We start from the raw sequence: 14,651 nt of genomic DNA, 5'->3' as shown, positions 1-14,651 counted from the left end.
ACTCCAACTCGCGTGGCAGCTGCACCTCACTGGAACAATGGCAGTGAAAGAGGCAGACAGAGAAAGCGAGAGGAAAGTTTGAATGCACTACTTATCCTTTCAGGTCGTGTGTGTGAGTGTTGTTTTTGTCTCTCTGTCTGTGTGTGTGTGTGTGGCATACTAATGTGTGCATGAGGGAGGGAGGGAGCAGGGGGAGTCAGAGAGAAAGAAACGGACAGAAAAGTGTGGTCAGCCAAGAAAAAGATGTTTAAGTTTGAAGCCACAATTAGGTGAAAGGGTCTCGTTTATCTTTACACTATAGAATAGAGTAGAATAGAAAACAATAGAATAGAATAGAATAGAATAGAATAGAATAGCATAGAATAGAATAGAATAGCATAGAATAGAATAGAATAGAATAGAATAGCATAGAATAGAATAGAATAGCATAGAATAGAATAGAATAGAATAGCATAGAATAGAATAGAATAGAATGCACCTGCCGTGCAGAAGTCTATCTTTTGAATGTCTACCACCTGTCACTCTTGACTCCTACAGGATGTGGCCTACATCAGACTGTCTCCATAGTGATGCTGCAGGAATTTTCAAATTAAAGGTCCGTGGTCATCACATTCACCGTGTCATTTTTCAACATTAGTGTTTGATATATGCAGTGTTCCCGCGGTCTCTGATGAAGTGGCAGCGAGGAGCTGTGTGAGTTTATGAGTTAACATTCTTATTTCCATCGCGGTTCTGCTCCATGAACACACAAATTGGAGCCCAATTACCCCTTGCTTTACTTGGATGCACTGCAGATATGAGGCCATATTGAATATAATTGTACCCAGTGAATTGCATCCAGTAATGTTGGTGACTGTACTTTCATACTAATTTCCCAGTGGTGATCCAAGTCACCTCTGCTTCTTCTTTCATTTAGCTACAGAGCATCTGACCACCCCTCTCTCCCTCTCTCTCTCTCTCCTTCATTCATTCATCCATTCAGACACACGCACTTTCATTTCCAATTCAATTCATATTTCAGTGGCATGTTCGTGTGCAGAAACGTGTTCTGTTGGCAGCTGAACTCATTACAGAGATGAGTGATTTCACACTGAGCTCATATTTTTTTTTGCTCCAAAGTAACTTTGAATTCTTTTTTCTTTTTTAATGCAGGTTCCACCTTAGCTCAGGAACACACACACACACACCACACACACAGACATTATGTAATTCACCCCTGTTAACTATTCTGGATGCTCGGTCTGATCTCTGCTACCCTTCCTAAATTCTGAGCAAAGCAGCTCAGCTCATTTCTCTCTCTTCGGCTCAGCGACGCCATCTAGTGACGATTCCACCACTCGTTATAGTCTTCACCTACTATGGCTGTTTACTTCCCATTACATCCGCACTCTGAAATTTACCCCTAATATATTAAGGCGCGTAAAGAGTTAGTATTTGGAGAATTTGTGAATCTGTTATTTATTTTTTCAGGGAAACTGATTATTAGATAAGTCGGTAGTGGGTTTTCGTGTCTTTCTTTTAACTAATTTTTAAGTTTTTTTTCCAGCAGTTTTTAAGTAAATTGCACTACATGTCTTCTTTGAGGTTGGCGAATGCGTGCGTTCACACAGGTGCGTTCGCCTGCCTTCCCCACTCTTGCCGTCCTCCGGCTGTGGAGTGCTGTTTGGGTAGATGAGTGCGCTTGCTGGATGGGTGTTATGTGACAAAAGACCGCCCAATCCCGCATCAGACAGAGGAAGAGAGAGAGGGGGAGAGAGAGAGAGGGAGAGAGAGTAGAAGTACAGCTTGTGCGCCTTGTCTCGGGGCTTTTTTCTCACACCACGAACCCAACGACCGCGCTGTGTCCGATAGACTTTTCTCCTCTGTTTGTAACGCGCTGCTGAGAAACTGTTGAATGCTTCAGTTTACAACGTGTCTGCGGTTCATAACGACCCCGATCACACAGCAGCAGCACGTTTAAAGACTGGCCAAAAAATGTGTTTATTATATATTATCATTACAAAAAAAAAGATGATGATTCGATTGTATAGGCGCATCTGTTGCACATGAATGTGTCGGTTTTAATTATTCCTCTTTATCTGTTGACCCCTCAGTGGTTCGTTTATGTCACAGTGATTTTTTATTCTATATTTTTTAAGAGGCAACACAGGGTTACAAAGACTGGGTTAAAGTTTCCATAGGGTAAAATTAGAGTATACACCGGGTTCCTATATGGTTCCATGTTAATGGTGTACACATGGGCTGGTGGTACCAGAGCAGAGAGGGGAGGTAGGCGGGTGGGAGATGGAAGGAGAGAGGGGAGAGTGGGGGGGTTCCATAACATAAGCCAGTGTCTCTTTAAAAAAAATTGAAGTTTCTTGTTGTATTCTGGAATGAGGTCAGACACGAGGCTCCTCATTGCACGCGCTGATTATTATTAGATTCCATTTCGGGCCAATCGGGCTGCAGGGGGCGTGAGTTTGGCACTGAGGCAGCGTAGCGACAGCGTGCGATTGGTGGATTTTTATCGCCGTTGTATCTGAGAAGGGATAAATTCAAGCAAGGGGGCCGGGTCTGGAGGGCTGCTTGCAACTCGACTGCAGGTTTGCAGATGGAAGGCGGACAGTGTAACGCGCTCTAGCTTTCTTGTGTGTGAGAGAGAGTTTTTTTTACCTTCCTCCATCCCCAGCATGCATGGCTTTGGTTTCTAGCAGCGGGGACAGAGTTGATGCAGAGAAAAGCACTTACTTCACAAACAGCACTTGGGAGACATCAGTAAGTGCCTGAGCGCACAGTGAGCCACTCCAGTCTGCGCTCTGCAGCCACACAGACTGTGTTCAGTCGCCACAAGACTGAACTGATTCTATAACACTGAAGGAAGAGACTGATAACACACTGGAGACTGGGCCGTACTGTCCGTGCTGGCTCTAGCAACTATACTACCTGGAAATTAAACTTTTTTTTTTTACACAGCCTTTTCAAGGCTACTCTGGACTGAAACGTGTGAGTTTACAGTACATCTCAGGAGTGAACTATTTCTGCGTTTCCCCCAGTACTCAGCTCAGACTGTGAAGAGAGGGACAAAAATAGCTGAGTTTGCTTTAAAGTGAACCGGACGACCGAGAGGGGAGAGAGGGTGGGAAGGAACGACTTCACCGCTCTCCCTCTGTGTAACTAAGCAGCGATGGTGCAGAAAATGAGCCACACTGAGAGCACCGCTGAGGCGCTGTCTTTTTTCGCCGGGGATTCAAGCTCCGACTCCGGGGCGTGCATGGATCTCGACGCCGCCGCTTCGCCGCTCTCTCCGGGCTCCACAGCCTCATCCACCGGCGGGGACAAGCTTGGAGAGAACCCGGCGTGGTGTAAAACTCCCAGTGGTCACATCAAGAGACCCATGAACGCGTTTATGGTGTGGTCCCAGATAGAGAGGAGAAAGATTATGGAGCAGTCTCCGGACATGCACAACGCGGAGATCTCCAAGCGGCTGGGGAAGCGGTGGAAGCTGCTGAGAGACAGCGACAAGATCCCCTTCATTAAAGAGGCTGAGCGGCTCAGGCTCAAGCACATGGCGGACTACCCCGACTACAAGTACCGGCCGAGGAAGAAGGTTAAATCAAGCGCCACCAAGCCGGGAAGCAGCGGGGAGAAAGGGGAGAAACTCAGCAGTAGCTCAAACAACACCAGCACTAAAACATCTTCATCTTCAAGAAAGAACGGATCCAAATCACCCAGCAGCAGCAAACCCCACAAATCACTTTTCGGGAGCAGCAGCAGTAGCAGCACCAAAGCATCACCGTTTGCCTCTGAGCAGCCGTCAGAGAACCATCACAACTCTCTCTACAAGTCGAAATCTCTCTCCTCGGCAGCTAAGCAGATACCGGATGGTAAGAAGCCCAAGCGGGTCTATGTGTTCGGCAGCGGCGCGGCCACTCTGAGCGTCAGCCCTTCTTCCTCTCTAGTGGTGCCGGCCAGCCCCACTCTAAGCAGCTCGGCGGACTCCAGCGACCCGCTCAGCCTGTATGAGGACGCGGCCAGCGGCCGGGAGGAGGGATCTGACTCCCCCGGCAGCAGCACCAGCCACAGCAGCAGCAGCCACAGCGTGCACACATACAGCAGTCGGCGGGCTTCCTCCCCGACTCCCTCCGGGTCTCACTCCTCCTCAGCCTCGTCCCACTCCTCTTCCTCTGAGGACGAGGAGTTTGAGGACGACTTGCTCGACATCAACCCCAGCCCCAGCTTCGACAGCATGTCGCTCGGGAGCTTTGGCTCCTCAGTGCTGGACAGGGACTTGGATATGAACTTTGAATCCGGCTCCGGAGGCTCGCACTTCGAGTTCCCAGACTACTGCACACCCGAAGTCAGCGAGATGATCTCCGGAGACTGGCTGGAGTCCACAATCTCCAACCTAGTTTTCACGTACTGAGTATAGATAGGTGCATTGTTTTCTGCAAGCAAAAAAATATGACCACAACAGAAACAGGGGTGCCAGGTGCAGTGGGGCAATAGTTAAGTGTAACGACACCAGACTAGTAAAGACCCACTAAGTCCCTTCTCAGAGCGCCACGAGTGCGGGGAAAGCCCGGTTTAAAACATGCTTCGCGTGAACTGTGGGACTTGTTACCAGCGTGCAAGTGGCTCGAGAGCAAAACAAGAAGACACGCACATGGGCTTTTCCTGTTTGTGAGACGCTTCGTCCCGGACTGTTTTTCAACTGAACTTTTTAAACTGTGATTGATTTGCACGTCATGCGGTCCGCCGTTCACTTAATAATCAATGTTGTTGTTGTTTTTCTAAAGGGACATTTCAAAAAAGTTTGGTTTTTTTTACAATCGCCAAGTGAACTTCACCACTTAAAGGTACAGAAACAGGACTGTCGTGCGACTTCTTCTGTTGTGATGTGTCAATGAAAGGGTTTTTATAATGGGGAAAAGAAACTAAAAAAAAACAAACAAACAAAAAAAAACAAGGTGGGTTGGTGTTTTTTGTTAAGTCGCCTTTTTCCCAAGAGCAAAAAAAGTGTAAAGCATGATAGTCTACTTCGTTTCTATCTTGTGCCGAGATTTTCTGTCAGACTGTCGAGCAGTTAAAATAGTATTAGGGTTATTTAAGTGGGTAGGTGGCGCTCGCTTCGGTTTTTCTTTTTTGGGAAAAAAACAAAAAAAACAAACAAAGGACATTGAAATAATCACCAGCTGTTGTAATTTAGCAAACGTCAGGACTCAAACGTATCTTCAAATCTGTGCTGAACTTTATGCACGAGTTCTCAATGATTCAGGACCAAAATTGTTTAATATTAATTTCAGATGATAGTTATAGAAAAAAATCCTCACCGATTTTTCTTTTTCATCTTCTGAGCTTTGTTTTGTACATTTATTCAGATGCCATTTTATATGGGAAGTTGTATTTATATACTTGGCCAAGCGTTTTTGACTTGATCTTTTTTAATTTCTTGTATACATGATCTAATCTTGTTTTTGTTTCTTGCACAGTTGTTTGTATATCTGTGTCTGTCACACTTCCTTCTCAGGCGAAGGGCTAGAGTTTTAAAAACACACAACTTTTGATTTCTTTTTATATTTAAATGTACACACCTTTTGGACACTTAAAAAGAGAGGAAACAGTTTGATTATTTTCTCAGTGTATTTTTGTACAAATCTATATAGAAAATGGGGGAATCAACAATCGGTGAGTGTGTGTGTAGCCCACTAACACAGCTGTATTGGATTTCCTCATTTTTAATACCCCGGCAGGCTGGTTTTCATGCTGCCTTCAAGTTCTCAAGGCAAGCTCGTACATATGAGTTTTATTGCCATTTTTAATACTTTTTTTGTGACGACAGCCAGCAAAAACAACCCTTATATCACATTGTTGCCTTTTTATGTAAAAAAGAAAAAAAAAGTAAAGGCACCATCTTTCATTTCACTTAAGTGACTGATGAGATGGGAATCGTGTGGACCAGGTATGCAATTGGTGTTTCAGTTCGCTAATTGGACAGAGTTTGATTGACTTTACCAGCAAAAGCTGACTAGACATCTATGATGTCCATTTATTTGAACCTCCCATGCAATATGGATGGGCATAAAACGAACTATAAGAATGATGTATTCATTTCCCATAGCACTTGAAGGCAGCACCAGTCTTTGTCTCAGCCTACCTTCTACGTTTACAGTGCTGGTCTGCAGGATCCTTAAAGACACAGGAACACATTCTTACTACAGGCTTTTCCTGTGGACCCTATGGGTTTAACAGGTTACTATCTCGAGCAGCCACTTGATTTTTGTTTCAGTTCCCTGTCAGATATCTTGCCTATGACAACAGAAGAGGAGATTGTAGCTTTAAATTTGACTTGTTTCTTGATGTTTTCATTAACTGATGTCAGAATTTTGCAAATCCACCACCAGATCGAAAAGGTTATAAATACAAAGCAAGCAAACATGGATGACAACATCAGGCATATTCAAATTTCTGACTTGAGTTCCGCAACACCTACTTGTACTGCGTTTCTCATTGTATTTGAATATATAATCTTTTCTACTTGTCAGCTAACATTAGCTAATAATTGTTTTAGTATCTTTATGGCATGGTGAATAGCATTTGTATTTCAGATTCAGGTTAATAGCTGTTGTGTTTTTCAGAAAAAAAAAGAAAAATCTAGGAAAAAGTATGGAACGTGAACTCGATCTTTGTATATTTGACTGTATCATAAAGCAAAGTGTGTTTATGTATGTTGTTGCTCGAGGACAGGCACTGTCTAGAACTGCTATCCTTAACACATCCTTACTTACATTCAAGGTGGTCAGTTCAGGACATGTTTTTTTTATTATAAATATATATAAAAGCATTTTTAAATATATTAACTTTAATTTTCATCCATCCTGTGCAATATGCTGTGTAGAATTATCATTTATTGTCTCTAATCATGCCATAAACAAAGGGCCCCAGCCTTTTTTCTTTTCAAATGAGGAGGGGGGGTTGATTCATGCCAGCTAAATTGTGTCCATTCACTGCCTGTCAGATTGTTGATATACACTTGTGTACAGAACTTTTTCAAGGAAGGATAATAAATATCAGCTGGAACTGAAACACTGTGTTGTTACTATCTCTGTCAGCAGTACCTCATAGGACAACATTTATGTCCACAATTACATACACGTGTAGCAGTAATAAACACATCACATATATCCAAACCGAACTGACTCAGCACACCACTGTATCAGCTTATGAATAGTAATAAAGGCACCACGTTATGCAAGTGAGTATAAATGTAGCAGCTGATAATAAAACATCATATATGAGTGGTCAAAGACATTAAGATGAAATAACCGTTGCAGTTACCGGTGTCCCTGGTTAACACATTATGCAATAAAAATAATTAAAAATAAAAATAAAAACCACTGTAATTGACTGACAAAACATTTGGAAAACATATCTCAAAAAGCATAGACTTCCTTCTTTAATGTACAACACACATGAATTAGTTTGTAGGAATATCACTGCAGGTTTGTCTGTTTCACTACTGTAGTATTGATTTCATTATGCATCGATGCAGCCTACATGACCAGGGTTGAGCCATAAAATAAACGCATTGACTCCATATAGAACTGATACAACTGAAAGTGAATAAATTGGATTATTCCAGCCTCTATAACGTGTGTCGCACAATTTATGTTAAGCCTTTATACAGCTTATGTCTCATGCATTCAGAATGAACTAGTTTTAATAGGAGATCCAGTGAATCGACATGACCTGGCTCAGAAATACCTCAGTCCAAAGAGCCGGGGTTATCTAATTATTTCTCAGTGTTAAGCTGTTTTTTTTTTGTTTTTCTTCTTTTTTTTTTCATTGAAATCACTTTGTTTGTGTGTTAAAGCAGGCGTGAAGTGTTTGTTTGTGGTCTATTAAGTAAACAGTCAAAGACATCATGCACAATGAAAAGCAACAGAGCAGTAAAGAGAAAACACATGTATACCAGCAACGCTCAAGCACAACCACATAGTTCATTCATCCTTAGAAATATTAGCAAGCAGTTACCTTTTGTATTTAATATTTATTCCTACTACACTATATTTCACTTTTGTTTTCACTGATAGGGGTTGTAGGGTGGAGCTGGAGCTAATTTCATCTGTCACCCACACACTGAAAGCACATGCAAACTTGGTCAGAGCTGGAACACAAACTATCAACCTATTCTATTCTATTCTATTCTATTCTATTCTATTCTATTCTATTCTATTAAGACCATCTTATCCAGACTGTTCTATTCCATCCAGACTCTTGGGCTGTGTGATGTCTGTCTGGCTGGTGTTCAGCCAGTCATGATTTCCCTTCCCCCTCTCCCAGACGCTGCCTTATTGTGGGGGAAGGGCTGCTTCAGCAGTCAGCCAAGAGACCCTCCAGCATCGCTGACAAGCATGTCTGTCTGTCTGTAAGTGTGCATGTCACATCACTCTGTCTCCCTACTCCCCTCATTGTGCACGTGTGTGCTTGAAATTCTATCCATAATATTGAACAGCCTGACACTGATAAGTGCACAGCAAGATCACACACTCAGTGTTTACCTCATGTATCAATTTTGTTTTTAAATCCATTTGAGTTTTTCGTTTACTTCTAGTTTATTTCCATTTCAATTTAGAATGTATTCTATTTTTACACTCTCTATATGCTTAATTTCTATATTTAATATAACCACAGCTATGCCTTTTTGCACTTGACTCAATACGACACATGAGGTCATTGACAGATGATTTCATTTTCTGTAAATATTGAGTGGGTAAATAGTAAAGAATTTGGTATTTTCTGTTAAAATATCTGACTCAGTTACGCTTCACTCACCATATTGTGTAGAGCGTTGTGGGCTCCAGTTTAGCAGCAGCAGAAAAGCAAGTGAGGCACAAAACCAACAACAAATTCATAGTGTGTATGTACAGTATAAACAGTTTTCTGTCACTCTGTTTGCAGGTGTAAAGGGAATTAGATATGCTGGTACACTTTGAATGTGCAGCAGTGCATGGGTCCATAACCAGCTTTATGAGGCCTGTTTATGATAACCAACCCTCGCAGCATCACATATATTATGCATATATATACAGATTTTTTCACAGCTTAATTGGCTGTGTGTAATGTGAACACACTCAGCTGGCACTAGTGTAACGCCTGTTTAGACATAGAGGTGTATTATCCTGTTTCATTACATCACAGTAACAAACCTGAGACAATATACTGTAATACACAACAACATGATATTTTTGGGAATTTCTCTATTTCTCTGCAGCCCTTTTCAGTGTCTTATGTGCCTTAGTGTTAAGTTACACTAAGGCATGGGATTCAAACTCCTGGCCCATGGGCCACTTGCAGCCCTTAAACCCCCCTTTTATTGTTGTTGTTGTTGTTCATTTATTAATTGACTGTTGTTGGTAATTTAAAATTGACAAAAATACTGTTGCATTATACAGTATTTATATTAATCAAAATTATTTATATGTATAGGTATTTACAGGGTTTTATTTTCTTACTGCCAACCGTACACTAATGTGATCCCCCTCCGCCCCCCCCCTCCCAAAAAAAAAGACTGCTTGTCACAGTCTTCTCCATTTCCACCTGTCCTGTTCCTATCTGCCCTGTGTTTCTTGGTTCCTGTGGATTCCGTTGCTGGAGGTATTTAAGTTTAAATAGTGTAAATAAAATTCCTGAAACTGATGTCTGCCTTTTGAGTACTGCATTTAGATTCCTGACTCCCACTGCCTGTGACCCGGCTGTGTGAGACTCTGCTGAGTTCTCCGCCGGAAACATGCAGGCAGTGGCCAGGGGTGAGCAGAGCAGAACAAACTAACCACTGGAGTCAGTGGCCCAGTCAAACCACAGGTGGTGGGGGAGAAAAGCTCCTCTGGAGTGCAGTGAGAAAAGCCCGACTGCAGCTGTGAATATCCTGTCACTTCTTTAACACATCAGGATCACTTTTCATTTTTGTGGTAATGTGGTAATTTCTACTACTTTGATTAAAACTGGATTTTCATAGTGCTGGGGTGTTTAAAAAAACATAATTATAATGGAGTGTGTAAACAAGATAGATGGATGGATAGCTAGATAGATAGATAGATAGATAGATAGATAGATAGATAGATAGATAGATAGATAGACAACTATGATTACTGTGTCCAGTTCTTACAGACCCATGGTGAATAGCTTTTCAAGCCTGTCTAGCAATTAGTTTCACTCAGTCCAGTCAGTAGCCGTGGAGTCCAAAAGCCAACAGTCCAATATATACTACATGCCAATGTGTCCCTATAGGCACTACAGTGTACATCTCACCTTAAATTGCTCCCTGGTGTCTGCACTGAATGAAAGATGCGTGGAAAGAAGGAGTAAAAAGTCCAGCAATGTAACATAAAAGAAGAACATACAACAGTATACATGTCTGGTTTAACTGGGGCTTTTTTGAAGCAGCAGTAAAAACTGACTGGAGACAATGGCTGCTTTATACAGTGTATCAGGAGGTTTATCAGCACTGCTGCGTCACTCGGTTGCATTCGACTACACTGGCCGTTTCTGTCAGAAGTTTGCATGTTCTAGACATGTGTGTGTGTTTGTGTGTGTGTGTGTGTGTGGGGGGGCACTGTCTGGGGGGACTTGATCTTCCCCACCACCAATAAAAACAAAAACACCTCATGTTCTAAAGTGGAGACTCTGAGTTGACTATAAATGTGACAACAACAAGGGGCTACGATTGGACACACCTGTTATTAAAGTTAAACAAGGAACATCTTGGCCAACATTGTAATTCTGGTTTATTGTTTTTGATCATGGCAAGTTTTTGTTAACAACAGACAACAACCGAGTTGGAAATTGTATCCAGTGCATTTTGGAGCAACTCTTCTTCTATTGTCTGCTCCTTTGTTCAAGTGCTGCTGCTGCTGCTGCTGCCCAGACACAATGGCAGTCTACTGACAGATACAGCAAGCAGGAAAGTTTTAGTCATGCACAGCATACAATTTATAGCAAAATAGGATTAGGAATATATTTTTGTTTTTGAAATATAGTGCATGTAATTAATGTGCTTATTTTTTAAACAAAGTTGTTTTAAAGTTGTGATAGATAGATAGATAGATAGATAGATAGATAGATAGATAGATAGATAGATAGATAGATAGATAGATAGATAGATCTGTGATCGGACATACACCCTCGGTCCATCTATATTGTTGTGTACATATAGTTGTTTGACTTTGAGAGGGCGGGACTCTTTGGAGAGCGAAATGATCTAGGCGCGGCCAAAAGGAGCCCCATCCATCTATCACACGTGTAGACAAAGGGGGACTCCACAACACAAAGCTGGATGTGCCCTCTCAAACTTTTTTTTTCCGCGACGCGCGACGACTCGCTCAGAGCGCAGCACCCACAGGTGAGTGGTCTCCCAGCGCCGGGCCACGGCAGCGTGCGCACTTGGAGCCATTTTTGAATTCATTTCCAGTTAAAAGTTGCTGCTGTAGTTGGTGCGTCAGCGCTCAAACTTGAGCACAAAAGCAGGAGAGAGAGAGAGATAGAGAGACTAAGGAAAACATGGGCAGCGAGGAGAGAGAGAGAGCGAGCGAGAGAGGGAGGGAGGCAGAGAGAGAGAGAGAGAGAGGAGCGGTCTCCTTTTCCTTTGTCTGATGCGGGGCGCTTTGAGGACGGAACTTGATGGGATGCTCAGACACGCATCTTCATAACGCTCACCAAAATGCGCCAAACGACACACACAGAATTAATTGAGGGTGAGCTGAAAATGAGGTGAGATGGAGTTTGTATCGCTGCCGTGTTTTTGTCTCTTGGGGATGTTGCGGCGCACCAGACAAAGTAGCTGCCTGTCAGAAGTTTGCGGAGAAAAGGATCCTTTACGCACGCCGGGAAAATGAGACAAAGTGACAAGTATCGGTCTATAAATACTTTGAAAATACTTTTCTTTCCTTATACAGTGAGTGGACCGTCCGTTCTGCGCCTAACTTACCAGACCATTGTTGTTGCCTGCTCAGAACAATGCAATCAGGTGTAAAGACTCCCCAGAAACTAAAGGAGGACTGAGAATTAAAGTTGCTGCCGGAGTGAGCAGTAATTCATGAAAACAGAACTAAAGGAAGGGGGAATTTGATTCGTTGCGTGAAAGTGTTGAGGAACTTGGTGCAGTTGATTGGAAATAGAGCAACAGGTATAAGTCGCTGCAGCTTCTTTGTTACAGTAAGGCTCCTTTGTTCTCAGTCCATACAAAGAAAACTAGAAGGAGCGCAAGTCTACAAGAAAACAACTTTTTTTTAACACGCTTCAAATGATTCTTACTGGATGAGATAAGTTCCAAAATGGATTGTTTTTGATACTTTAATTGATGGTTGAGCTTTTATTTGTGTTCTCTATGTTTTATAAAATGACTTGAAAAATAACCTGAAATACAGTAGTGCTTTTTTCCCCAAGTTATTTTGTAGTTAGTTTTTTGTAGTTTTTTTTTTAACTTGATCCCTAAACACAAATAATTTACTGTACATTTTAAAATAACTTTTTTCTTAAGTCTTTGTTTGGATATGAAAATTCACACATACCATGGCACAGTGGCCCTGCTGCAAACTTTTGCGTCAGTTGTATTTGAAAGTACTGTGTGTTGAAGTCTTTAAAAAGTTGTTATTATACTAAACTTTTTTCAACTATTTTTTTTCTCAAATAACAATGTTAATTTACCAACTTTTGTGCTTCAATTCGAAGTTCATTAAATAGTGTTGCACATTATGCACAATGAAGTTGTTCTTTTCTACCTCTGTTGCAATTTGTATATTTTTTAAATCTTTTTTTTTTTTTTTTTACTTTTTGTCCTTAGGTGGATTCAAATCAGGATTTACCAGCAAAGCCCCCCCACCCCGCCTCCTGCTCCCCAGTAGGAGGAAGAGGAAATAAAATATGCACAAACAAATACAGGATCAATGGAGTCACCGATCAGGCAGATTTTCCTAATTTCGAGGAGACAAGGAAGCAGCACTGTTTCATTTTGGAACTGGTAAAGACTTATTTCAGGATATAAACTTCAGCTGCATCAGTGCCACGCAGGATTGGTTTCAGCCACATTTGGATAAGCGAAGATAATGAAGGGATTTTAAGGATTATAAAGAAACGTGCTGCAAGACGAGTCCTTGGACAAAGTTATCAAAAGTGCAAGACATGGCATTTTGAGTCTCCTTGACTCAGCTCATGTAGGTAAGATCCTTTTGTACTTGAATGTAGCACTTCTTTGACCCTCTGTATTTGAAGGGAGAAAAAAAAAATCTTTATAAAAGATTTTTTTTAATTTTTTGCTGAAGTTCTGTATCATTCTGTTGGTTGGTTCAGGAATAGTTTGTTTAGAAGAGAAAGCATACGCATGAACAAACACATTTCTGGAAAAAGTAGCAAACGTTTCTTTTCTTTTCACATCCTGGAGGATTATCTTAGTCAGTCCTTACTCTCCTTTAAAGTCACTCGAAGCAAACTGAATGATAGAAAGTGTTTTTTCTCAACGAAGCAACCTTTTTTTCTATTAGGAAATACTATGTTTTTAAAAAAATCCACAGGGTCTCATGACATAGAGGGCAGCACTGTGGCCTCAAGGCTGAAAGGCCACTGGTTTGAATCCTCAGGGCCTGAGGGTCTTTCTAATGTGGTGTTGTCATGTTTTTTCCCACTACAAACCATTCATTTAAACATACAAACATACTGTGCATACTTTCAAGTTTGTTTATGTTCCTCTGTTGACCATGTAATGGACTTGTAACTTGTCCAGAGCATACTCCAACTTTTGCCCTATTTGATATGGCTCTAGGCCCTTGTTGATGGGTTGATGTATGTGTACATACTGTATATTATGGGCTGTCAAAATCAACATGTTAATCTCATTAATTGTTTAAACTAATTTGAACTTTTACCACATTTTTGTGCAATATGACCTGCACTGTATATCCAATGATCCCTGCGTCCATCCACTTATTATTGCTTTATTCTGCAGTTTTTACACACGGTGTTACTTGTACACAACGGGGGAACCAAAGCATCTCGGACTTAAAAATACCATCTCAACTCCAAGTAGGAGTTTGTGGAAGTTTCAACTTCAGACCAGGTTCGATGTGAGGCGCAGTAGGCCGATCCATGTTGTTGAGGACAATCACTGACGTTTTAAAAGAAAATTTTACCACCAACTCCATGAAAACTATTTAAAGTTACACTTACTTGACTATACATTTTTTGACAATTTTTCCACCTCATCATTTGGATTAGTCACAAATAAAAACATCACATCAGAACATATACCAGTTGGTATTTGTCTTTCTGCTCCTGCAATATACAGGGAAAAAGGTTTTGGCATATTTTAAATTGCTGATTAATTTATCTATTAATGATTGATTATGTTCATGATTAATCATGATTAATTACGGTCATGAAGAATTACGATTAATCGTGACTGCACCACAACTACCCTGTGATTATTCAGATGATATCATCTGAAGAAATGTTTTCCACATATTTCATCTTTATTTAACTGTTATCGTCCTGATTAGCTCCGTGTCGTTGCCTTTGTCTGGCGATGCTGCCAAATAAGCAGATGTCAACAGTTGTTTGAATTTTTTTTTTTTTACCAGATCTGTGACATCATGTCTGCATGCTGCATTCACTGAAGGGACTGT

The 14,651-nt window shown here is 41.4% G+C and overlaps 1 protein-coding gene across 1 annotated transcript; it reads left to right on the top strand.

Moving 5' to 3' along the window:
- Positions 1–2,527: 2,527 nt before the first annotated feature.
- On the top strand, positions 2,528–7,062 carry sox4b (SRY-box transcription factor 4b). Its single transcript, XM_008323265.3, has one exon. The coding sequence runs from the start codon at positions 3,164–3,166 to the stop codon at positions 4,400–4,402; it is 1,239 nt and encodes a 412-aa protein (XP_008321487.1). The 5' UTR covers positions 2,528–3,163; the 3' UTR covers positions 4,403–7,062.
- Positions 7,063–14,651: the final 7,589 nt, after the last annotated feature.

The sequence above is a fragment of the Cynoglossus semilaevis genome, chromosome 13, assembly GCF_000523025.1.
Source record: "Cynoglossus semilaevis isolate Cse_v1.0 chromosome 13, Cse_v1.0, whole genome shotgun sequence".
In the NCBI taxonomy this organism is placed as follows: Eukaryota; Metazoa; Chordata; class Actinopteri; order Pleuronectiformes; family Cynoglossidae; genus Cynoglossus; species Cynoglossus semilaevis.
This window is presented reverse-complemented; position numbering and strand designations above follow the sequence as displayed.